The following is a 27,884-nucleotide window of genomic DNA, read 5'->3' as shown; positions in this document are numbered from 1 at the left end:
TGAACTCTTTTTAATTTGTGCTTGGATAATTCGAATTACTCGATAATTCGAACAGAAGTTTATTTTCCTTGAAATCATCTTCAGTGATGTCATTGATGTGATGTTCTTGTTAATTCGAATTTTGAATAATTCTAACTTTTCTCGTGTCCCCTTGGAGTTCGAATTAAAAAGAGTCCACTCTATATCCATAGAGAGAAGCGAGAAATCAATTTATTATTATTAGTCTTATTTTGTCGAGCTTTTTCTTCCACTCAAACATATACATAAAATGATACATGAACTTGTCTAAACACAAAGTAACGTAACAAATTAATTATGTAGTTATAAATAATTTACGAGTTTCTGTTTCCTGTGTTTTGCAGACGTCAGCCCAGCCAACGCAGAATGGAGCCGGGAAGCCGAGGTTCGTGGCCGTCACGACGCTTGAAGACGTCCAGGCTGTCCGCTGCGCCGAATTCCACCCCCAGGGCAAACTCTACGCCGTCGGGTCCAATTCGAAGACGCTTCGCATCTGCTCCTATCCGAAACTGGCAGATCTTAGGTAAGCAGCTTTCGGTTTAGATACAAGGACGGGTACTGCGTAAGTGTGAAATGCTGGAAGATCTTCCTGTCAAGAAAATTGGTGTTTTATAGTATTTTTATTTGATGGATGAAACTATTTTCGGCATGCGTCTCTTAATTTGATATCACTTCCCTCTTTAAATACACAGCTTCTGACAGTAGTGGCGTTTGGGTGCCCAAACCGGGGGGAGAGGACAGGTAGATAAGGCTTAGCATTAAGAAGCGGGAGCAACAAGTGAAGGGAGGGCAAATGCCCCCCGAATCGCCGGCACTGGCCTATGAAGATAAAATATGCAACGAAGGAGGATGAAATTTGCAAGAATGTAGACCTCCGTGGCGGAGTGGTCAGCTTAATGTACTACGAAGCCAGAAGCCCCAACAAGCCCTGATTTGGAAGGAAGGGGGCGGGGGGGGGGGTACGTGTTACATCACCGGGCCTTCATTTGCAAAGAGGCTTCATTGGGGGAAATGCTTTGAAAAGGAATCACAAAATGAAATATTTGAAACGTGCTAAATAACAAATGACTAGCTAATAATAACCATCTACCCGGGTTCGATATGTGGAGGCACATAGAGGTTCGAATCCCACTTTAAACTGTAGGTTCAGTCCCGATTAACCATATTGTTCATAAAGTTGGCTTCAAACGCCAACTTAATAACTAACCATGTGACAACCTAAAAGTTATAACTGAAGTTGTATTAGGAAGGAGCCTCACAATGATATTACCCTCCCTCGAACTACCAACACCCATCTGTCTCCATTTCAACATAAATTCTTATAGCGAAGCGAGTTCAGTACAAATTTCAGAACACCGCTAAAACGTAGTGACTTGGAGTATGCCTCACTCGTGTGGCTGACGGCGCTACGATCTGCCAAAGTTCACATGCAGCGTGCAGTTGTCGGCGGGTGCAACGTGAACGCAGTTTCCGGAAATGCGTCGTTCGTCGACGCTAGCAGCTGCTCTTTTTACGGCAGCCGTTTGTTCTCTCGTGTGAAAGAAGAGTTCGCGTCCCGCGAGGGGAAAGGGTGATTGTTCGCTGTGGGACTCCCATTCCGGAGCATACGTGTGTGTAGTTGTGGGAAAAACAAGAAGGAACATGCTCTGACCGAGCGCACTCCTTCTCAGCGGGTCCAAGGTCTCTGTCGAAACGCTTCGACGGTCCTCGAGGTAACGGTGAACGAGATGTCTCTGGAACTTGTAAACATGCAACGAATCTACCCGAACAACATGTTGCTTACATGAATTTATGTAATACTTTTGACTTACATTACTTCTAGAATTCGTGTTCGCTGCAGGATTGAAATAATGCCAAGAAAATTTTCCAAGAAGCGATGTACAGTCATCGACAATAAAAATGGGACACCTAGATCCTGAAATTCTAGCTTCCCTGAAAGATTTTATGTTTATTGACTAATTCTACGGGGTTGGTAGAAGTTTCCATTGAAAATTTGCTATTAAAATCCACTTATTGCCGTAGAGTTACATAACGCCTTGCAGGGAAGTTGGTACTTCAGGATATAAGTGTTCCATTTTTATTGTCGGTAACTGTACAGTAGAGTCCCTATAATTCGAGATGGAGACAAAGATTACGTCGAATTACAAAAAGTAAAACTGACTGTACGGAATAACGTGGGAAATTTGGAAGAGCAATGGTTTATCCAGAAATTCCATCTTGAGGCATGTTAGTCCATATTTAGAGCCAAAACGACCATAAATTAGTCTTTGTGGCAAATGTTATGGGGGTGTTGAGAAAATTTGAGGAGGGGGATGGAGTGTGGATAAATCACTGCGAATGACGCAACAGAAAAACAATACAAACACATTCTCTCGGGCTATCGACAAGGTGAGTTTTGGAAAGATAGATTTCCGAACTTTCGAGTGCTAATGTCACTCTCGCATTCAGGGTATAGAAGTTCTGCAGTGAAGAAGAAAGTAGAAATTCAATCCTGATGATGAGAGTGACGTTAGGTCTCGAAAGTTCGAAAACCTTTCTAGAACTGAACTTCTCGATACCCCTGGAGAACCTGTTGAACATGTGGGAAGCTACTTGGAAGCAGTAGTAGCCGTCGGACTCAATGCGCTGACTACTTGTCCCAACAAAAAGCCTATTGGCTGTCTTTGGCCCTTCAAAGGCTGCTCTATCACCGAGTTAGGGTTTGTTTTTCATCGTTACATCATCGCTGCCAATTCATAACCTTTCAAGGTAATAGTACCAATCTTTTTCCCAGGTATCGCTCCAACTGCTACCTTTTTTTCCTCAGTATTGAAAATTCCTTGATAAGTTCTTTGCAACAACATGCCAATAGACATCGGTACTAAAAGTTATAGCACCCGAGTTGTAACCATGGTCTCTTCCCGCGAAAGCTTCAATCCTGAACAACACGTTTCACCAATCATTTAACGCGTCAGCACTGAACGAGTGTAGTTGATTGGTTAACCTTGTCATGTGCGCACTACGTCTCACGAGGGAACAGTGCAGTTACATCTCACAGCATATAGTCGCTCTCAACCCTTAGTTCATAACTAGAACTACGACAGAATTCCTTCATTGATTTTTCATATTATTAATGATAAAAAGAATAAAACACATTTGCAGGAGGGCAGTAATTTCAACGCTTGGGATTCTTCGCCAGCCGAACCAAGCCTAAGTGACAGACAACGCGAAAGTCTGTACACAGAGTATGGGAGCGAGTTATGAACTTTCAAGGCTCTCTGACGTGAGACGACAATTTTTCCCTCACTTAACGACGAAGCTTTTAAAGAAGAGAGCTAATTAAAGGTTTGCCGTCTGACGTTGGATGTTTGTTTATTGGTAATTAAGCAACGTTGAAATTAAATAGTAATCTGAAAGCAACTTTTTGCTTACCCTTCGTATTGACGCTGTAACAAGTTAGATTCTGACTGGGTGTGAATGTAGAAATGTAGCAACTAAGTTTCATCTTAATGGTAGCGTGACCAAGAACTTTGTAAAACCGAGAGAAACATTATTTTTTATTATTAAATTCCTAGTTAATTGAGTTTTCTACATTCTTTTTGGGACAGTGAACCGCCATCTTTAATCCGAGGGAGGCCGGAGCCTTCAATTTGGCAACCCTGTAAACCGTGACGTCAGCCGGCCGATGTTACTCGGAAGAAACATTAGAGAATGAACTTACAGACGTACAAAAATAATAATTTTATGTAGCCTGTTCATACCGTAATCACTCATTCGCTCAAATTGTATTCGCTAATGTATTCAACGTTATTTTTCATAAGTAAAGCAGTATGTTATTAAGTTGTTAAAAATGTACATTACATTTTTTGAGCCGCATACCAGCATTTCACGGAACTTTCCGTATGTTTCACATGTAAATCATCAAATATAATAAATATCCAATATTGATGTCATTAATATTCTTAATTATGATGTGCAAAATAAATTAGCGACGTCGAAGAGCTATAACCATGACAGAGAGACTTAAAACATGTTTACGCAAAAAGTAAATTCCACGCTGAGGAAAGTTGTGTACATGAGGCACCACACGCGAAGCGTTTACTTGCATTAAGTGCAAGGGTTAAACTACAACACACAAACAAGAATTCGGGAAAAATGCAAACTCAAACAGACCTCTTAGACCATAAAACTGCATAACCTAACCAAAAAAAGAGTAGAGCACAAAATCACTAATTCCTTCACTGTAGCATATCCCGCAAGAGAAAATGAACGGAAATGTAACACCTTCTAATTTCTAAGCCATGCAAAATTATCCACTTTCTCGCAGGGAGTACATAGTCACCAGCACTCGGCATTATTGTACATGGGCTATATGTTTATCACATCTACAACTACAATGTACGTCTTACTTTTAGAACGTTAAGTGGTCTCCCCGATGGCGCAGTGGTAGTAGCGTCGTTGCCTTGTAATCAAGGGGTCCCGGGTTCGATACCCGGTGGAGGCACATAGTGGTTCGGATCCCACTTGAAACTGTAGGTCCAGTTCAGATTAGCCTTTCTGTGCATAAAGTGGCATTAAAAAACCAGATCAACATTTTAGAACTTTAAGGCCAGTGTGTTAGATCTGTCATCATTTTATTATTTAGTTGTTAGAGAAATTGGAATGTCATTCCGAAATGCTAGCAAATAAGGGCAAACTACACATTATTGGAAAGTTTCGGACTGCGTATGAAATGCAAAGTTGGCCTTGTTTTTTCTGCTTATTTCCAGTTATTTAACGACAAATTTATATTTCTATTGTTAATGTATGTTTTCCACTTACATCGTAATGTCAATCTTCTGTCCAGATTTGGATAAAGAAAAACATTTTACATATATTCTCTTGTTTCTTTAGGAGTCAACATCAATTTTGCTATTCGCGCCCATGCTATGTAGCTTGATGTTTAGGCCGGCGGCGATTTTTTTTTTCCAGTCAACTTGTGAATACGGGTTCATTTCTTGCTCTCTTATTGGCTGTTGGAAAGTTACGGTGCTCTGATTGTGAGAATATCTTATTTCCTATTTTCAGCCCAAATTTAATGCTTTCTAATCTAATCTAACCTAACCTAACGTAACGTACAGCGCAAATAAGATATTCTCACAATCAGAGCACCGTAACTTCCCAACAGCCAATCAGAGAGCAAGAAATGAACCCGCATTCACAAGTTGACTGGAAAAAGAAAAAGCGCGGGCCGGCGAGACAGCGTTGCCAAATTTCAGATTCCGGCCTGGAATAAAGCTGGCCGTGGCCAGTGGCACTTCATTATTAGCGGTCAAGCGGATGCCAAAATTGGAAGATAATGTTTTCAGAGTATTTACACGGAGTAGGGGTAGTATCCAGACGAGATACGTCATATTCTTGTCTCGAATCTCGAAATATCTAGTGTCACCATCATTCACGAAACAATTCTGTCTGACAATTGTTCGTAAAGTTGTTTATTGTGAAAATGTAAGTTCAGACGTCTTGAAGTAGGGTTTGTAAGTTATCTATTAAATAGTTGTGAATCCTCGAGATGTCATTATTTCATGAAGAACCTACGTGTGTGCTTTAATTAATCTTCTGTCTACATACACGACACACACATTGGCAGAGAAACAAGTTGGAACCGATTCGGGGCTGAATTGATATATATTTTAAAGAGAAATATGTTCTTATTACAGTTCCTGTACCTTTAACAACCCTGGTTTTGATTACTACATAAAAATCCATGCCTTAGTAATTAGGATTATGTCTAATTTCTGGTGCTGTGAATCAAGGTTGATTATATGTACGCGTATATAGAGACCACCTTCAAAGTTGACACGTCTGTATCTGTAGATTAATAAGGAGAAAGCTTGCAAAGTGCACCTGCTCCAATTTTTGATTCGTAACATTTTCCATACAAGGCCTCTGAAAGTATGGCTAGAAGGGACTGGAGTAAGGGAGTGAAAGCTGCCTTCCGTCAAAATTGCCATCAACTCGGATCTTCCGTTATATCAGCCAATACCTGGAAGCTCTACATTTCCCATTGTACTGCAGACACTTTCGCTTCTGTGTTCCAGCCACAATGGCCCTTTGGCACTGCTGCAGTTGGAGGCTGTAGGTATTAGATCCGAAGGGCGGGGACGTCGCTGTTCTTTTATGTAGTTCGGAGCGATTGTGTTTTTTTTTCATTCGCCACACCCGGCATCGTAATAACTATTGCAGCTACAATGTTCCATTTTGTTACGCAGAAGGGGTCCCAACAGAATCCTGAATGCCAAGAGTTTCTCTGTTGGTTTGAATTGAATATCAGATTGGTTTGAACATTTGCCATGTCATGTACTCATCATCATCTGGGGTATTCTGTTCTCAAGCTCTCATCTTAAGTAATTATCTTACTCTTCCCGTCAAATCGCTCATGAGCCATGTTTCCACATTGCCCTTATCCCGTTCTCCACGGGGGACAGTTTACTTGGTAGACAAGGATTTGCATTAAGAGGATAGTATAGGAACAAAAAAATGGGAACTGCCCCCGCACGCCACCCATAATCACCGCCACTGTCTATCACGTTTAAGATCTCCGCCAATAAAATATATCCTTCCAAAAATTTAAATGTAAATATTGATATTTTGTGCAGTAGTTATATTATCATATCAATATTTGTTCTAAATTTTAATTCTGTGTAAAGCTCTCAAAACATAATTGTTTTTAATGCCTGGAGATTAAGTATTTTTGTGGATATTGTCGGTAACAATTTATTTTTTATGTGATCATTTTTTAAACTATTATACATCCGAGATTATAAGAGGAATTACATTATTGGATTTGAAGAAAATAGGATTGCGTGACAAAGAACCCCTTCTTGAAACCCTTCTATCCAATGTAGTGTTTTTGACTAATTTGGAACCAATGGAAAGGGTTTGAGCCTCTTAGACCCTCCTTTTATTATATACAGTTATGAGAACACCCATGCGTTGTTTTCATGTGGTCGGAATTACAAAGTTTGAGATATGCCTTATCTACTCGCACTGCCATTCTATCACCCCTAATGAAGGAATTCTGTGAAGAATGATATAATTTTGATTTTTTTTAAAAGAAAGAGTTTGTGTTTTTGCATGCACATGCCTCATAATTTGATGTGTTCCTCAGTTCATTAAAATCATTTCATTAGAGGAAAAAGGGGGTGAAATCAGGCCTTGAGAGTTGCATGTTCTTCTTGTGCCCAAACTTCGATTCTTCATTTGTTGTACAATATGCAGTGATCAAAATGCTACAGAATAAAAGCAACTTGGCTACATGTACACTACTGTGAATAAATATTATCGCATTCCATGTTTGCCTTAATATGTTTGTTTAGTTTGGAATTCAATGTTTTAGGTAGTTATCATAGTTTTCTTCATTATTATTGTTACTGTGAAGATGCAATATGCGAGTTAACAATAATTTTTCTTCCACTTAGGAAAATTCGAAAATACAATAAATATATGTTTTAATTAGCAAAGGTGTAGGGGAAATGGATTTTGAGTGCACTCGTTCATGTCAACTCTAGTGTTTACAGTCAGCACCGATAGCAGTGTCAAGTACAGTTTAAATACACGATCTGTACATCTACTGATTCAACTTAACACTTTCTAGACTTGCTAATTGTGTTTTGCTTTGAAACTGCTGTCTGCAAAAAATATAAACTAGAAGTTCATTGGATCCTATTCTTGTTTCAGAGAGGACCACACAACATACCAGCCAACAGTGCTATTCAAACGTACCAAACACCACAAAGGATCGATCTATTGCCTGGCGTGGAGTCCAATGGGTGACCTGATGGCAACAGGAAGCAACGATAAGACTGTCAAGCTGATGCACTTCAATGCTGAAACGTCTAACCTGGAAGGTAATTGAAGTCTTGTTCTTTAATTCCACATGCACTTAGAAAAGACAAAACAACTGAATTTTTGGTTGAGTGAAGTTTTTGTTTTTATTAGGATTGCTATGAAGTGTGCAGATGCTTTCCTCCCTAGTTAAGAAGATTTTCGTAGAGCATTGTCTCCATGTTGTTCCACACAAGCATCCATCCACTTATCTCCAACCTCGAGCAGGCATCCACCAGCTAGGAATTTCCACTTGGAGCACTGAACAGACCTGTGATTTTACTAAAACTCCCGTGTGCTAACAACTCCATAACATCCCCCACCATCAGCAAAGAAATAATTAGTTCACTTGAAGACGAAAGAAGAGGTGCTCTCTTGAAATGTAGCGTTAGAATAACTATAGGTAGAAGCACTAGACAATGGATAAAGTCCTATTAACATTGCATTCCACTGCACGTGCACAATGTTCTGTTGTATTTTTAAATAATAAACAAAAATAATATACAAGTTTATGAATAATATGCAGTCAACAAAGGAAAAGTATAATAATTTTTGAGACTGGAAATTTTGAGCCCCCTTGGACACTGACAGAAAGGTATATTCTGGAACATCAAGGGAAACGAAAGGTAACCAAGAAAGATTCCTGCAAATATGTTCCAGAACTGTTAACAGAATGTGCGATTCACACAAAAACAACAGCCTTTCATGATGTCATATATCAGCTAACATTATACACGAGAGCACAGATGTCAAATTCAAGCTTTTTAATTGAGTTGAGCTTTAAGTCCACTTTATGCACAGATAGGCTAATCTGGACTGGGGCTACCGTTTAAAGTGGGATCCAAACCACTATGTGCCTCCACTGGGTATTGAACCCAGGACATGGCTCTCTTTTAGTGTATATAAATAAATTGTGACAGTTATATATGTGTCAGATCTGTAGGGTTTTTGTTTTGTTGTTGTTGTTCAGCTGCCAAATATATGTACTATTTATAAACTTAATTCTACATTTTTACTTTTCCTTCTATGTAACAAGTTGGCACAAATAATATTTGTGAAACAAGCCATTTTGTTACTTTGGGGGCGTCAGTGATTAGCATTAGTTTATTAAAGTTTACAAGCTAGCAGGTGAGTAGTTCTACTGTGAAGATCAAAATATACTACACACATTATCCATTCATATCAGTTATCACAAGTAAAAGCATTAACATTCTTGTACATTCTTACTTTGTGTCATCTACTGCCTCTTTGGCCTCGGAACCAAATATTTGAAGCTTCCATTTCTTGAAATAGTAAAAGAAAGATAATTATTTGCGCAGATAAATTTAATATGTCTTGGGTTTATAATGCAAGATGTTAACAAGGGTTTACTTTTTTGTTACTTCCAGGACAGGAAATAGAACTGACTATGCATGATGGCACAGTAAGGGATCTTTGTTTCCTCGAAGACGTCAGCAACAAATCCAGTTTACTAATCAGTGGTGGTGCTGGAGATTGTAAAATCTATGTTACTGACTGTACAACTGGAACGCCTTTCCAAGCTCTCAGTGGTCATTCAGGTAAAGGTTTTTCTATGTACTAGTGTGCAACTTCACGTTTTTTTCATAGACATAATAAATCTATTTTTGAAACATTTTTCACAAAAATGACTGTTGTTTCTGAATAAAACTTCAGTAAAATGCTGTTACGAAAGTTTGACACTTTTATATTTCAGCCATATTCCACTGTGATTATGAAATTATATATATATATATATATTATATTATAAATATCTTTCTCTATAGGACTCAAAGTAGTATCTTACTGAGGTTATATTAATTTAATGAAAATAGCAAGAGTGAAGGTACTTACAAATGATATTTTATTCAATCTATGTTGTGGTCAGCCACATAACTTTGGAACTGCAAGTTTAAAATATTAAAGATTAAATCTTTTAAAGCGTAATATGGTGTAAGTCAAGATTGTAACTGTTTAATCTGTTTTGCTGTTAATATTTTAAACTTGTACTTCCTGAAGTAGTGCATCATACAGATGGCCAGAATGTTGAACAGAAAGGAAAGTACCATTCATAAGTACATTGACTTTTGTATTTCTTTACTCTGACGAAGTTTGATGAGAACTGTATTTTTATTTCATATCTGTAGTACCTGTTTTTGTTTTTTATTTTTATGTTATAGCTTCCTCTCAAGCAGTGGTTACTTTGTATTATATTAATTATTGTAGAAATAACAACTTTTATATTAAATACAATATTGTGTCAATATAAGGTGATTGGCCCTAGGCTACATTTTGCTGTATAGCTGATTTTAATATATCAAAATCTTGAAATTAACATGTGTATGTGGAATGGAGTTGGATTTTTGGATCGACATCAAAGTTTTCAGGACACCATTCATGTATTTGCAAACCTCTATTTTCAGTGTTGTAATTTTCATTACATGAATACAATGCATAAATAATTGTAGGAAGTAGGTACTCTTCTTAACACAATGATAGAAGTAGTTATAATTAATAAGTTGATGTATGAGGAAATCAAATCATTACATTATTTTAATAAGAAAAGGCACGAAACACTAAAAAACTGAGTTATTAACTAATAAGCCACTTTTTTTTTGTGGATAGCTTGTAATGCTGAAATTCATAATTAAGGTTATTTATAAAAATAAGTTGTGTGTGTACAGAAACAGTTTGTTTTTCTTTCTGATAGTAAGCAGTAATTCATAAATACATGTGGCTATTGCAAGTTGATCCAAAACCTATTGTGATGACGTTTCACTTTTTCAGGTCATGTGTTAACCTTGTACAATTGGGGTGGAGCAATGTTTGTAAGTGGTTCCCAAGACAAGACTGTGCGGTTCTGGGACCTCAGAACTAGAGGATGTGTCAATATGGTCACACCAGCTACCGCTCCTGGAAACCGGGTAGGTTCCTCTTGGATTTATTTCGTAGTGTTCATAACTGCACTTACTCTATTACAAAATTACTAGTAGAGGAGATTCATTTCACGTTCAAATTTTGCCAGAACATTGAGGAAAGATGAATGTTCATTCGAAATCTCCATACTACAGTAAAACATCGTTAACCCAAACTTTGCTTAATCCGGACAGGCAGAAAAAAAAGAAATTCAAGGTTTTAAATGTGGCTAGAAGTCAACAAGAGAACTTCCCAAAGAAAAGGCAGTCAACCACTGATGAAATTCTGTTTCCCACAGACTTTGTAATGTACTGTATAGTGCATTTAGGCCTATGCCCTTTAAATACACCATAATAAACGTATTTTGTTGCTATAAACGGAGTTTTAGTGCACTTTCTACTGTTCTTTTAGGTTATTTCAGTTAATCTGGACTTTTGTTAAACCGGTCAACTTATCCTCCCCATTAGTCCGGATTAACGAGGTTTTACTGTACTTACAAATTAGAAATTCAAAGTCAGTATGAGGTGCTGTTTGAATACAGAGTGAATCATTGCACTCCCCCCTTCCTGTCCAACACAAAGATGCATTATGAGCAGTACTTGAAGTGGCAGCTAGAAAAAAAATTACGCAAAGCATGCTCCAAGCTAGCTCTTGGGACTGCAAGAAAATAATTCTACAATGCAAGCAATGCGTACATACAAAAAAAAATTAACCATTTCACTTTGAACACTGATTGTGAGCAGGTTCATACTTTCACAAACTACAAATATTCAAGTCACTACAGTGGAAATGGGCATCTAAAGGGAAGGTCGAACCAGTTTGTCACCCCCCCCCCCTTTCCCCTCCCCGTGGAAGTTGGCATCCTTTATTTGAAGTTACAAGTTATTTTTAGGTCGGTTCGATCCCCGGCCGGTTCAAATCCGGGAACTTTTCTAACGATGAAAGCGGCCCCGGCGCCCACCCAGCGTCGAATAACATGGGTACCTGGGGGAAACCCTGGGGGGTAAAGGCGGTCAGGGGCGTGATGCTGATCACATCACCCCTACTCACGACTGGATCAAGAAAGTGTGGGGCGTTACCCCCACACCCCCTATACGCCTTCATGGCGTGGTGCTATACACAGGGGAACACTTTACCTTTTTTTTTAGTTATTTTTATTCTTAATAACAGAAATAAAATTAATTTAGTTAGTATTCGAACAGAATAACCAAAGAAAAAACACATTGCATTGATGTAAAAATGGAGAAACCAGGTTATGTTGTCATATCCTACCATTAATCCAAAGAATAAATGGATCCACAATTTTCACAATTCTAAATCTTAGTTTCATGTGAGAGGTCACTCAACATAAACTTCATGAGCAAATTTCACCCTAACTTTTCAAGCCTTTTCTTGAATGGTGTTTGTAAAAGTTAAGAAGAAAATGCAATAATGAATTTCAGTACAGTAACTGTATGATGAAAAACTATTGTGCTGCATATTCAGGTAGTAAAGTCTCTCCAAGGCACAGTAGTTATCTGTGGGGCTAGGACTTTGATGACCTTAAAATTGCCAAAAAATGACCTTTAAAAAATTCATTTATGACCTAATACATGCAAGAAAATGCCCTATAAACTTAGAAAAATGACCTAAAAATTCTGAAAGATTTGTAAAACAAATTTATAAACTACCCAAGAGAAATTCAAATTACAAATTAACATTACAGTATCTATCACATGTTCATTGCGTATGGTAGTACAAGTAAGAAAGTTCACTTTTTGTCATCTTTTACACTTTAAGTACTGAGTTGCAGTACACAACGAAAATCATAGGAAAATTTTCAAAAGTGAATGATTGTCGGTTTTCTGACAAGAGAGCCTTGTACACGGAAAATTTTCTCTCGACTTCCACTGACACAAGAGGAGCGTACTTGAAATGAACAATAGCACTTGCTGTTAAGCCACTTTCAATTCCATAGAGTGCATATTGCTTACCTGACAAAATGTCCAATACAGAGCACGCAAAAAACTTTGTGCCCCTTGTTTTTTTTAACAATAATACATCTGGCGACAATATATTTACTGATAGAGGGGGAAATCACATTGTTTGAGCTGAATTGCTACACAACAGCTTGTGTCAACAATACTGCACAGAATTTCTTTGTTTCTTCAAACACAACCATTCAGAACTGCTCTGAAGGCAATGAGACAAGAGTCGGGAACCTCTCCCCTTCAAAGGGTTACATTTGCATGTAAAAGGCTGAAAAATGACAAACTGTTTAAAAAGGTTAAAAAATTACCTTTACTCCAAAGAGGGTCAAAAAATGCCCTAACAAAGGCATCCCAATTGATTCACTTATGTGTAAAACACATTTCTATCTACTTATGCAATGTTTCTGTTTTACCAAAAAAAAAAAAAAGATGAATTTGCATCAAAATTCTAGCCCTAGTTATTATTGTACAGTAACAATTTAAACCATTGTAATAATTTTTATTGTTATCATTTCTACTATTCAATTTTTATCACTGCCCCCCCCCCCCCCCCCACACACACACACACGTACACACACATTTCGGGCAATGCACCTGCAGCAGGATAACAAAACAATTTTTATGGTTCTCTGAGAAAACATCCAGGGTCTTGCGAAAAGAAAAACTATCCCCACTATGGATGTCATGTTTGCACTGGACTGCCAAGTCAGTTCTATTTGTTTGCCTGTAATCTCCAAGGATCTCCTGGTATACAGGTAAAACTTTGTGCAGCATATGTGCAAATTACCACAAATGTCATGCAAAACAGATAACAGGAAATGAGCCTCCGGTATGAATTTTGCCAAATATCGACTTTATTGTTACAGTTTATCCTTGCTCAAACCAATCACCCTCCATTTTAAATCAGGTTTATGAAACTGCAGTTTATGGGTGCACAAGGAGTGTTATGTAGAAAAAAATTAATATTTAAGATAATGCCCTTTGCACGTGACAAGTAACATGCATGTATGCATTTGTGACTTAATGAAGTGAAGGGGGGATGCAGGGGAATGGTATCCCCCAGGTAGCAAAATTTTTGCAAAGCATCCTCCCAGTTGTCTCATTGTTACCATGTTGAACCATCGGAGCATCCTCCCGGATAACCCCAAGACCCGACTAAAATACCCCAGCTAACATTTTCTACTTCAGGCACAGGTTCTTGGACTTCATTAATTCTCATCATTGCAAGAGCAGAATGTCTTAAAACATGGAGAATTCATTGTTGCAGAAAATTCAGAGGAAAGAGTGGAACTTTTTGTGGTTTCATTTTTTTCTCACAAACTCTAATTTGCTTAACTTTGGGTGAGTATGATGTTATATTCAGCTCTTGAAGTGGGAAATGTTAAATGTGGACATGTGTGGTTGAGCTTCAAGGTTAGCTGGGCAATGCTCCTATGGTTTAATGTAGACACAATGGAACAGCTGAGAGAGGAATGCTTTGCAAAAATGTTGGTAGCTGGGAGGGATACCATCCACCTGCATCACCCCTCACTTTAAGCACTTGTTATATTTTTTGCGTTTCTGCTACTTCGATCAAATAATAATGTAGTCTCCTTCATCCATGAATATAAAAGTAGTTACCAGAGTAATATAAACTATTAGCATTCCACTAGCAGTTAAAATGCTACAATTACAACAAGACTAATACATGAATTTTGAAAGAAGTCTAATAACAGAATGCATTAAAATATCTTATAAAACTCTTTTTTTAGTATGTCGTCCAATTCAGAAAGTGAAACTTCAACTCCTAGTTCTTTCATCGATGTAATACCATAATCTTTCAGTCCGCAAGGAATAATGCCCCTATGGTCAGTAGGGCATGTAGGAAAATTTTACCAACCTATTGCATCAAAATCACGTACAAAACATACCTTCTGATGTACATCATGAGACATTCGAGAAGTATCCAACTCATTCATACGTGCAGGTGACTTGACTTGGCTTCATTATCAGTGAGATGCTTTTAATAACCTTACCAGGCTTTGCCTGGTCTGAAAATATGTTTGAATAAATGTCTTTGATATTTCTACTTGTTGCAGAAAAAAACGTCAGCTTCATATCATAAAATATTTAATAAAAAATGTTAGACCTATTTTTTCATAAAACAATGTTCAGTGCAGACATTAGGTGGATTGGATGGGTTAGATGGTTATCCGTAATTCCAATTAGTTGCTCTCTCACAACATTCATTGCAGAGGAACAAGGAAAAAGTTTCACATACATTTGTTCAGAATAGAGTGAATCTGTATTTTCTTAAATATAAACTTATGTGGGAGTGTTAGACGATGGTCTGGATATTATTAAGCAACAAGTAGTTGAATTAATTACTATTCACAACCATACATAGAAATACAATATGCTGAATAGATATTTGAGATCAAGTTAACAGTTATAAATTTACTATCATTTTTGTTTATATACTGTTCGTTAGATTGCATTGTTTTCATTTTTTTGTTAAATGATCTGTAGATGTAGTAAAAATATAGAACATAATGATGTATGTATTATGTAGAAGTTTACTCAGTCAGCTATATATTTACTATAGTTTTCAAGTAGCAGTACAAATTATAATATGGTATTAGTTATTTTATTATTGAAAGATAATTTCTGGTTTTATGTATGCAATTTCAGATTTAGGTTTTGGTTCTAATATCCGTATAATTCTTTGTGCTTTAACAATAATATTTAATGTTTTATTGCATTTCTTAATGGTCTAGAATTTCTGTAATCTGTTGACAAAGGAATTTTACAGAAGGTCGTTTCACGTCCATGGTAACAAAGTTAGAACCCACCTGACCTTAAGAAAAACCATGACGCCACTAGCGGTGGTGCTCCACGTGATACCCCTGTCTTGCAGCAATGGCCCTGCAGCGGAGTTTCCATTGGAGGAGACTGCCTTGAAGAACACATTGGTCCAAACGATCATATTCCTCCTGACAAGCTTTCCAAAGACCCTCAATTGTGCGGGGCCATCTGCTTCCCAAGGCTCGTTTCAACAACGGAAACCCACAAAAATCCATGGAAGAGGCATCGGGGGATTTCACAGGGATGTCTGTAAAGGGGATTACATGAATGCCCGTTTCACGTGCCATCCGATCCATGTATGCCTGCGTGGACTTTGCCGTATGACTGGAAGCCTTGTCCTGGTGGATGACAACACGAGATGTGTCGCTGCCATAGAGAGAAGTAATTTCATGTCTGTAAAGTGGCTCCAAAATATTCGTCTGGTAATAGGCTGCATTTATTTTAGCCTTCTTTACCACTCTGCGCAGTGGAAGTTTGCCGTTATGGCAGTAACCACCAACAACCATGAACCTACATGGAAAACTTTCAGCACATTCACGTACCCACTCAGATCGACCTCTTGCATCACGTGGACGATAGTAGATGGCCCTTTTTTTTACCACATCCCGACAGATACACCCATGCTTCATCCAGGGACACCACATACTTCCAGCGGTTCCCTGCCAGATGTCGTTCGTAGTGCTTCCGACTGTTGGTCTTCCTCTCCTGGACATGTGAGGCACGCAACTTATGAACTTGAGCCTTGTGCTTCCACACAAGTTGTAAATCTTGTGCTATGACGCGATTTACAGTTGCAGGGAAACATTGCACTGCCTGTGCAATCACTCTTTGCGTTGCAGGGTTTTCACATCGCACCAAGGATCTCACTTTCCGCACAACATCGGAGGAACGCTTGGGCTTATGATATGTCCGAGGCCCACTTTGACTGGTTCCAGCAACAGGTACAGTGTAAGCTTTATGGCGATTCAATACTGCATTGATGCCCTTCTTTGACACATGGAATGCTTTCATGTGGCACTGTTTAATTATCTGACTATAACTATAACCAACGTCGGAAAGGGCACAGATGTACCCCTCCCAAAATACTGGAATTTTTGGTGCCATATAAACACTCACTCACACACCAACCATCGTTTTTGCAAGTCAACACACAGTACTTTCGTCCTACTGGCTCTGGCTGCTCTCTGCTATGCTTATGTGCTGCTCCTTGGTGATCGAAATCGTTACCATCAACGTGAAACAACCTTCTGTAGGACCTAGTAGATTCAAATTAATAGACAGTAACTTAACAACATATAATAGACAGTAACTTAACAATCTATGTGTAACTGATGTGTGCAAGTAATTTGTCATGGTTCGTGTGCATATGATTTTCCATTAACACATATGCTTTCTCTTGATTAGGGATCTCCAGTGGCAGCAGTATGTGTGGATCCATCAGGACGTCTCTTGGTTTCCGGTCACGAAGACTCTTCGTGTGTGTTGTATGATATAAGAGGTGGTCGCAATGTATCATGTTTCAAGCCTCACTCAGCAGACATTCGTTCTATTCGATTCTCTCCTAGTGCCTACTACCTCCTCACTGGAGGTTATGACAACAAGCTGGTGCTAACTGATCTTCAAGGTGAGCCGTTGTGCTTTTAGTAATAAGATTTAAGTGTGTACTGCTTCCTTTTCTGAAAGTTTCTGTTATTTGGAGTTAAAGGTTTAATGTGTGAACCGCAAGTATGACCACCTCGGTAGCATAACACATTGTGTGCTCAACTTGTGATCATTCCATTGTAGGCTCTTGGTTCAAATCCCCACCTGGGAATGAACACTTCTTTATGTCAATCCATTCATAAATTTCATCTAATTATTGTGACTAAAGACTTAGGCTTGTATAACTATATTATAAGCCAACCTGAAGAAATACAGCCCCACTGCCAGGAATAAAGCTATATAATGAATCCATTATAATAATTATAAAACTGAATAACTATATTTAGTATAATAATATAATTAATTATATTATAAACTGATATTAAATTATATATATCAGTCTGAGCTATCTTCAGGATCCTCCCACACCTGGAGAACTCACTTCATTTAAACAAAAGACCAAATCCCAGGAAAATCTTCTAATTTATCAATGTATCCCAGTGAAGCACATCAAAGGGACTAATATGCTCCTCCTACTGATAATAATTACCACTAATTAATACTAATATTGCAACTGCAATAACTTCCTTTATACTAGCTACTTTGAAAATATAGTTTTTAGATGTATGTTTACTTTGCATTACACAGTAATTAATATTTTGTCCATTTTAACTTTTGTTTGTCAAAAGTGTAAAAATATTTAGATGTCCTCTACGTGATGTGTTTGAAATTTTATTTTGTGAACTGTTGATTGCATTATTTTGTGATAGCACGTGAAGAGAGTGCTCTATGGCAAAAATGATGCTGGGAATATCAAGGAAGTGTTCACCTTGTAGTGGTTCTTTCATTTTCGGAAACAAATCTTAGTCAAACGGACTCATGTCTGGTTAGTAAAGAGCATGCTCTAGTACCTCCCAACTTCACTTCTGCGGTAAGTTCTTCACGTCACTTGATGTATGGCATCTTGCACATGGATTTTCGTGCTTGCAGATGTAGTCTCTTTCACAGACATGCTCCAAGCAATGTGCATAGTAAACATTAACTGCTGTCCCCTGTGCAACACTGTACGCGAGAATAGGCCCTTTATAGTCGTATGCCAGTATGATTGCCTTTTCAGTTCAACTTCATAGGATCTAGCCCATGTTTCGTCCGTTGCAATAATGTGACGAAGGAATGGTTCACCTTCCTTTTCATAACTTTCCATGTGAATGTGTGCACGTTCCCATCTGTGCCATTTCTGCACCTCAGTAAAGTGGTGCCACCCTTTTTGCCGATACTTAGACATGCTGAGGTCCTTTGTTAACATGTGGTACACAGCTGACGATGAACTCCTTAATTCTTTACATGTCCATTGCCAGTCATTTTCCAGCAACGAGCTAACTGTATCCAAGTGGTGTTGATCTGATGCAGTTTGACGGTGCTCTCCACCATGTTGTTTGGCTGCTGATTCATGGCGACCTTGAAATTACCTTGTCAATTTGCAATGCGTTTCGTCCACGTGTAATCTGAAACTATGAATACTCGCTGTTCCTGGCAAACTATGAATATCCGCTGTTCCTGGCACATAAACATTATTACTGCAATCAAAGACACACACACACACCACACTTCAACTGCTTCAAATACATTGCAACCAACATGTAAACATATTAATGCAACTCTTCAGAACACAGTTCATTTGTCACAACAACACTAGATTAGAGTATTCAAATAGTTTTGCCAATTCAAGAAAAGCAGCCCTCTTAAAATGAATTTAAAATGTAAAGAACCATTTGTCACTGTGGGAAAAGAAAATAGAGGATTCTGGAAATCTCAGGGAAAATACATTTGGATTTTGTGTGTGAACCTTGATCTTAACTTATGATGTCTTCCCTGTATCTTCCAATGTAGCCAATTTCTTCCATTTTATTTCTGCTCTATCATTGTTTGTTATTAGATCTGAGGTTTCCTTCAGTATCCCATAATCTTTATTTTTTTCACATATATTTTCATCTTATAGCCTCTCTGGAGGACTTTTCCATTTAATTTATTGTTAAGACCTGCTTCAATCCTCACTTCAAGAATGCTATAAAAGGAAAAAAGCGTACATTCCAGCATTTCACGAAGGCATAGAGGGTGGAGGTAGGGTACAAAAAAAGGGTAATAATCAACATAAGGGCAGAAGAATTCAAAAGAACAAAAAGCCATAATCAGTGTGGCTGAGTGGGAAATGGCGGTGCTTCACCAATTATATTTCCTAGCCAATCATAGGAGTTTGAGCACACTGTGGTAATAATAAGACGAGAGATAAGTCAGACTGTTTGCTAGGGTTAAACAACACAAGGAGAGGATAGTAGGTGGCCGAGGGATGTGCCAACACTTTCCTCTGCTTCCTGGTGGTGGCACTGGCTGCTACATTCGCTGATACACAAGTCTGTAGCACGTAATAAAAGGAACCAGCTTCAGGGCACCCTTTGGTTATTTATTAGCCATTTCCACCATACTTTTCACCTCTGTTTCCTGTGGAATCATCCTATCCTCGGAGCATTCCAGAAGGCAGAAGCGACTGGATGTGAAGTACATCGAAGAGCAGATGCCCCTCCCGCACAAAGTGGATTGATATAAATCACTTGAAATAAATAATTTATGGAATAACGTTCATAAGAATTTTGTAGATATGAGAATCACTTTTGGTGAAAGTACATTAATCTCGTAATGATTTAATAGTGTTTATTAGGCTCTAAGAAAGGAAACAAAATATATGTACTGATGGGGTGAAGCTCATACGAATGGAAATGTAATGTGTAAAATGTAAACACACTTAAATTCTTTTGATTTAAAATTCACTAATTGTTATAGGCAAAAATAGCAAACATTTTATGTAGAAAAATATACAAAATACTAATCATGTTAAACTGTAAATAGTGTCATTATCATTAAACTGTAAATAAACATGGAAGCTGATATTTTGCAAACACTTATTTTAAAAAAATACCGAAATTCAGTTACAAAAACTTAAAAAAATATTTTAAGTTACAATTATGGAGTACATCCAGAATGTTTTTTTTTCTTTTCATAGGAAGAAATTTTACTGAAATTATGTATGTATAGTTTCATTAACACACTCAACAAACATTTCCATAGTAGGTTCATATATAAAGTATCAGAAACAGAAAAATGTGTATTTACATATATTTTTTTTATTTGCTTTAATCAAACTGTTCAAATATTTTACAGAGCCGTTTACTAGACAAAGCCTCTGTATAAAAAACTTATCTATATGTATGGTACAAAAAACCATACCAACAATTTGAAGCATGTTTTTTTTTTTAAAAAATCAAAACAAATCGATTTAAATAAAAAAAATCATCAAAAATGATTTTTTTTTAAAATAAAATCACGATTTTTATCAACCCTGCTCCCCCACCTGTATCCCTAGCCATCTACATATCATGAATGAAGTCATCAAGCATAACTCCTGTTTCATACATTTTGCAGGTTATAATTTATTTTTCTTGAACCGTAACTCTGACATTTCATTTCTCTTTTACTTCATTGCTTCTTCGATATGTAAACAAAATCATTGGCAACAGAACATCCTCATGGAGGTTGGCATGTATACCTGTACTGTACAATTGCCTTGTTATTTGGCTGGAATTTCAGCTTGATCATAATAACCCTCTTATTATATTGCATGACTCTTCCATTATCTCCTCCAGATTAGATCACTCCAAATTGTTTGATCCAAAATTCAGTTTTTTGTGGCCCTTCCTCTTTACTAATTCCTAGGATGTTCTATATTCCAAGTTATGATATTCCTAAATGCTGTAGTCTTTGATGTATATTCTCAAACAGCTCCCACCCATTGATTCAAATGGGCAACTGTTTTTTCTCCAGGGGAACTATTTACCCATAAGAATGCCGTCATGAGAGCTTGATTTCCTGGGGGCAAGCTGATGTTTCCTGTTCCCCTCCACATTGCAATATTTTAAATATCATCTCATTTAATTATAATTATAACATCCACAACTCTCAACCTCTCCTCCTCCCTAATTCTGGATTTCTCTGTCGGGACCCACACCAACAGTCATAATTAGGGAACAAATTTTTAGATGCTAAAAAGAGGGATTTAGGACTTTATAAACTTATTTTTAGGGTTTGTAGGTGCTTATAATAAATTAATAGCTGTAATGTATGAATTAATAAAAAACAATGAAATAACTAGCGTTAGATGCAATTTGTATACATAAAGGCAAAATTTTCAGTGAAGTGCATTCTATTCTTTGATTATAAACAGATACAGTTTGTCCAATACAAAATATTTTGAAGTGCTCCACCACCATTCATTCAATGTTCTCCATGGCGAGGTTCTTCCAATCGTCCATGAATAGTCGCTTGTTCAGTAACGGACACTTCCGGGTTGATGGCATTAACTTTCAATGTGATCGTTGCAACCCAAAAATGTCCATGGAGAACCTTCTGTCCATGCCACAGGAAGTTATTGGTGCAAACTTGATGCAATTGCTGCTGACTCCCAAGGAGGCCTTATATATGAATAGGTCGTGGGTTCGATACACGGTGCAGGCACATAGTGGTTCGGATACCACTTTAAACTGTACGTTCAGTCTCAATTAGCCTTTATGTGCATAAAGTGAGCTAAAAGACTCAACTTAGAACTCAAACCGCAGGCAGCTCCAGGGATCTTCTCTCCTCGATGAACAGCCACTATAATAGGGCAGTTGTAGGTTCCAGTGCAAACCCTCCCCTTTGACCTAGGCTGTTCTGTCAATGGGCGAAATAAGTGATGTGATTAATCACTAGCAAGGCTGCCTTCCCTACTCGTCACAGCAAGCACTCGAAACAGCCAATCAGATTGAGGTATTCTTGGAATCTTCCCGGGCTCTTACACTGTTGGAGGCTGGAACTAATATGGGCCCTGTTTTAACAACTGAATGATTTTGTAACTAGGATTTCATCCCAAAACAGCCTGAATTTTAGTTTGGCATATGACACCTCACTTGTGGTCCCTTTAATTACCTGGGAAGTCCACATTTTTTTCAATTTCGTGATGCTGGCTGGAAGATGTCGGAAATTTGCACAAACGTTGACACCCCTTGCTGTTGCATTGCTTCTTTTAACGCTTGGATTCGTTCAGGGTCTCAGGGTTCAAACCTTTGTGGTGGAAATGAAGGCTTTTTCTTAATTAAGTTATTTTTAAACTTACTTTGAAGGTTTAAAAGTTGTTTTTCAGGTCAAAATAGGGCTTTTAGGCATTTTAGGCCAGATAGAATTTCTGTAGAGGGGTGCTGTGTACATGAAGCACAAAGATCTCTAAATAGTATACATCTAGGATGTAGCAAAAAAAAAAAAACAGGTATGGACCTAGAAATCTGTTTCAAAGTCATAAAAAATAAATGCTAGAAACAACATGGACAATTTTACCAGCAATTACTGGTAAATAAGAAACATTTGGAATTTTAGGAATAATTTATGCTTCCAGGTAGGGATCATCCACCCTTCACCCCAATCCACCAACACAGTACAAAAACACTGGGAGAGGGCTTTACATATCAACCATGTAGAAAATGTTGTATGCTGAATTTGAAAGAGTTGCTCTTTACTTTTTGTAAATTTTCATAATTTTCTACTCCCTTCATTTGAAGATTCATATCATAGATTTCGGAAAAGTCTCATTGACCATTTACAGATAAAACAGCCTATTATTTTTTAAGAAATTATGAACAAATATATTAACTGCCTTATGATTTAGCACACCAAGGAGATGTACTTCATAGAAATGGATGAAACCTATCCGAAACTAACGAAGATAGATTTAAATTCGTAAAAGGTGGATATGATTCTTTTTATTCCAGGATTAACATTTAAAATAAAAAAAAGTTACAGCAAATACTGAACAAGAGGAATGCTCCAACTGATGAGCAATGCAGCTGCTTCACCTCGCAGAAGATCAGGAAATGGCTGGTCACTCTACTGATATGATATTCAACCAGTTTTGTTCATATCATGCTAATACGCTTTCCAGCCATGAAGGAAGATGGAAGTCAGTCTGATAATTGAATGACAAAAGTGGATTGCATCTATTGCGTTATTTAAGCGATACTACATTTTAATAAATGTGTGTTGTCCAGTGACGTGCGGTGATGTCGACACCTGGGGTAGCAGTCAGTGGCGTGTTCAAGGGGGGGGGGGGTCACACCCCTCCTCCCTTTAGGGCCAGTATTCCTACAAAAAAGAAGAATGTCAATAACAGGAAAAGATTGCAAAATTATGAATGAGTACTAGAAAAAAGTACACGTAACCCCCACCCACATTCGAAAATAAAAAAAAAAACTATTTGATTTGACTCTAAGCCAGAGATCCTGGGTTCGAATCTCGGATTGGCCATTTGTGTTCTTTGTGTGTGTCCCTTCATCAATTTTGTCGTACCAAAGGTGGCGGAAAAGCGAAGTAAAATAAACCAAATTGAGCAATCAATCAATGATTTGATTTCATTTTTGTTACTTAGCGTCGCTTTTTTGTCACATTTGGTTAATTGCGAAGACGATACGATTAAATTGATGAAGGGACGAGCACAGGGAACGCCCATGCCCGGGTCGGGGTTCGAACCCGGAACTCCTGGTGTCGTAGCGCGCTGTGATAACCACTCCCCCACGCTTGGTTAATTTGGTGACAGGTAACAAAACACAACACACTTTTTTGTAGTTTCTTCAATGATATTCATTTGACTTTTTGAGTTCTGAGATACATTTTTCATTCCAAATTATTTCATTATTCCCTGCAACGCATAGGACAAGAATGCGCACTCATCACGGGTTCGAATCCTGGCCTGGATTGTTCATATGAGGTCCCTTCACCAATTTCATCATATCATCACTCAATCCTCATTTTCGCGAGAACCAAATGTGGCAGAAAAGCGAAGTAAAATAAACCAAGCCAACAACAATATGAACACACGTTCTCTTGCCCAAATAAATACTTCCGTATTTATGACTGTTAGAGACCAAGAGTAGTATATTTAAATAAAACACTACTAAAACGAGAGTCGGAGCGAGCCTGAGCACATATTTGTAATTTAATCACTATATATTCCATATTTGAAAAAGAAAAAAAAGAAAGAAAGCATAACATTATTGTCTGCACATAACACGTTCCCATACATACATACACACATATTGTACAACATGTAAAAGGTTGTGTAAATACAGAGAACATAAGTACTGCAGAAAATTGTACCCTGAGTTCTTTAGAGGATTTACAAAAAAAATATGAGGAACCAATCCCCTATCTGTCCTATAGGAGATAGACTGGAGGACCTGAAAGCCTGGGCTTTCAACCATTGCAGCGGGGGGTGAGGGGACAAGGGAGGTAGAGGTAGAAATCTTCCTTTTCCTTGGGCCGGCCGTTTCTACCTGGAAACTGGTCTGGCGGAAGAAGAGCGAGCTAGGGTATCCAGCCAGCTTTGCCCGCGGAGAACACCGATGGACGAGAAGCACGTGGAAAAGACAGTGTTGCGTATGAGCTGTGGTGGCTTTAACAAGACAATAAATATTGTGATTTGAATATAATTCGAGATGTGAGATTGATTGATCTATCTCTGCTAGACTAGCTACTCCTCAGTGCACGTCACTGGTGTTGTCCTTTAATCGCTTCTTTTGAGAAGAACCATATTCCTGATGTATAATTATATTGCCTTTTTTTTCCAGGTGACCTGACAATGCCTCTACCCAGCGTTGTTGTAGCCCATCACCAGGACAAAGTAATTTCCGGGAGATGGCATCCAACGGAGTTCTCATTCCTCAGCACAAGTGCAGACAAGATGTCAACACTTTGGGCCCTGCCACCCGTATGAAGACAGAAGAACTAAAAGGAGGGCTGAGTTTATGTGCCACAGATAAGGAAGGGAGACTTATTGTTTCTCAGCCTGACTTAAGTGACAAAGCTTTAATACCAAACAATTCTTATAACTGCTTAAGTTTATCCTTACTTATAATACTCATCAAGGGTGTTTTGTTGTACTACCAATGCATCCTGCTAACAAACCTTTAACAAAAGAGGTTTAAAATTACAAACGGTGAACCGTGATGAGTTCATAGAACACTAAGATTCTGAAAACTATTTTGTATTATAAAGTTAATCACGAGAATATCTTTGAAATGAAATATTTCATTGCCTAGAACACAGTTTCTCTCCTTTTTAAATATGCCGAGGAGACAGTGTAAAATACGTGGAGAATTTTTGAAGTGCTTCACTGATGCAAGACTTGTTGAGTTATACGTATCTAGAGTGAATATAATTTGGACTAACATTCACAAACATTCTACTGTAGATATAATTTATTATAAAAACCATGAAACAATTCGTTATCAGAGCATTGTTAGCAAAAGTTGCCTAGTATCATATAACGTGTGAGTTATCTTTTTAAAAAGAATGAAGTGATAGTGATGTAAATAGCGTGATCACGATGCAATGAAATCGGGTGATGACTACGTGTATATCGTGGAAATTAATCGTAGACCTTGCATGTTTTGTACTGATTTTATTTTTGTATGGTTCAAAGTGGTTAATGTGGGAACAAAATATTTAAAAATTCAAAAAAGTAAAAAAAAGTTCTTGTATCAAAGAAGTATTTGACCACATAGGTTGTAGTTAACATAGTTTTTTCGTTTTGGATGGAAAAAATCGTTAATGGGCTAACAATAGTTATAACATATTACTACAGTTAATAAACTCCTGCGGTCTTGGGTGTACTGCAGGACACGTAGCGTGTTTGGTGTATTTTTTAACGTAAGGTGATGGCGATTGTTGATTTTTTCACTAGAAACTCATTGCGTTCAGTGGAAGACAGTATTTATTTGACAAAGAAACTGTCATAAGAGCAATCTGTGAGAGTTAATCTCCATAAAATACATATTTAACATGCCTTAACAATGTGCATGAATGTTATGTTTTTTAGCATTCAGTAACATGACTGAAAGCTGTTTATTCCAAAATAGAATGTCGACGCTTTCATGTGTTTTGAAGAGATGTATACATTTCGGAAATTACTATACAGTTGTGGTGCCTTTACTAAATACTCAATCATTAACTTGTATTAAATTTACCCATTTGTTTCAATATATTTACTATATTTTCCTTCTTTAAATGTACAACATGATATATCATATGCTTATTTTTTTTTATCATGTGGCACCTGTAATTATCATAATAGTACTTGGTTTTTAAATATATATATTGTTTATAATTTTTGAATTTACGTGTAACCCATGTCAAGTGACATGAAATGAGATTATTCTCAATTTAATGACCAAATTAACAATAGTTGCTCAATGTTACTCTGATTTTCCACATTATACTGTAATGGCATTTGACTGTATTTGATTGTACTACCATGCCGCAGAATTCTGATAGACCTGTGCCTGACATTACTAATACTGGACTTGCGTATCTGGTTTGTGATCAAAAGGTTTTTTCACTGCAATAGTAGCTTGGCCTTTGTAAAAAGCGATCAGAATTTATAATGTATATGTTTGCAAAAATGTGCAGACTTTGTTTACAATTATTCTGTTATACTCCAAATATATTGTCTTTTGAGTCAGTGAATATGTAAAATTGTAATTATGTTTCATATGAAATAAATGGCTGCTAATACATGTATGTTTTCTTGTCATGAACGAAAGAACTGTAGATATATTCTTGTATTTGTAACAAATATCTACAGATATTCTAAAGAAACCTTTACAGTCGATGCTGTTGTTTATTTGTAGTAAATTCAGTCTCATTTGGATTTTAATGAGGCTGTATCATAGCTGAGCATAGTTATTACGTATATTATAGCATTATTGGTCCTTCATACAATTTTATTTCTTTCTCAATTAAATATTTTGATTAAATTTGAACAGATGAAATAGTATATTTTTGAGATTTTGTAACTACAGAGCATTCCCTGACATTTGCTATGAGACTCAACGGCAAGCGTCCCGGCATCAGTGCTTGTCTTTCCCAGTGAACAGGTCCGCGACAGTCGCTAGAGTCTGCTATTAAAATTACAGTTTTCATATTGTGTACTAACCTTGACTACAGAAGGTGTTGAAAATGATGTCCCTCTGCTGCAACACATTCCTGGCATCTCCAAAGGAAATTGGCATTTACACATGCAACTTCGTCTACTGTAATTACCCCGATTTCTCATACAGTACTCTCTTTTAACTCACGGATGGTGTGCGGATTGTCTTCGTATACTTTATTTTTTAGATTTCCCCATTTTTCTTTCCACTTTTATTCAGAACTGACCCTGTTACTCCAAACTTTTTTTTTACAAGTTTTAATATAGTGGTCCTATGTGGAACGCAAACACCAGGAAATATTGTTGCAAAATGTCGTCACACTTCTCCACAATTCCTCTTTCCGAAGTAACGCTCTACAAGATAAATCCTTTGTTGTAATGTAAACTTTTGTGGTGCCATATTAAGCCACAATCTTCAACACACTGACACGACACAACACAACTTCCGAGGGAGGATTATACTGGCGTCAGTCTGCAACGTCATCAGAAAGGGAAAGAGAGCGAAAGCAGGGAGAGCAAAAAAACAGACTGTAGCGTGCGACTGTCGCAGACCCATTCACTGGGAAAGACAAGCGCTGATGCCGGGCTGC

The 27,884-nt window shown here is 37.6% G+C and overlaps 1 protein-coding gene across 6 annotated transcripts in view; it reads left to right on the top strand.

The window, feature by feature from the left end:
- Nucleotides 1-26,879, top strand: part of LOC145998880 (WD repeat-containing protein 47) — a 431,858-nt gene extending 404,979 nt beyond the window's left edge. For all 6 annotated transcript variants that reach the window (XM_083135576.1, XM_083135578.1, XM_083135581.1 and 3 more), the window contains 6 exons: nt 363-541; nt 7,717-7,886; nt 9,252-9,422; nt 10,648-10,784; nt 16,995-17,214; nt 24,935-26,879. In XM_083135576.1, the coding sequence (XP_082991702.1) occupies nt 363-541; nt 7,717-7,886; nt 9,252-9,422; nt 10,648-10,784; nt 16,995-17,214; nt 24,935-25,080 (1,023 nt within the window). In that variant the 3' untranslated portion in view covers nt 25,081-26,879. The remainder of the gene's footprint in view (nt 1-362; nt 542-7,716; nt 7,887-9,251; nt 9,423-10,647; nt 10,785-16,994; nt 17,215-24,934) is intronic.
- Nucleotides 26,880-27,884: the final 1,005 nt, after the last annotated feature.

This window comes from Lepisma saccharinum, chromosome 14, assembly GCF_977018435.1.
Source record: "Lepisma saccharinum chromosome 14, izLepSacc3.1, whole genome shotgun sequence".
Classification (NCBI taxonomy): domain Eukaryota; kingdom Metazoa; phylum Arthropoda; class Insecta; order Zygentoma; family Lepismatidae; genus Lepisma; species Lepisma saccharinum.
This window is presented reverse-complemented; position numbering and strand designations above follow the sequence as displayed.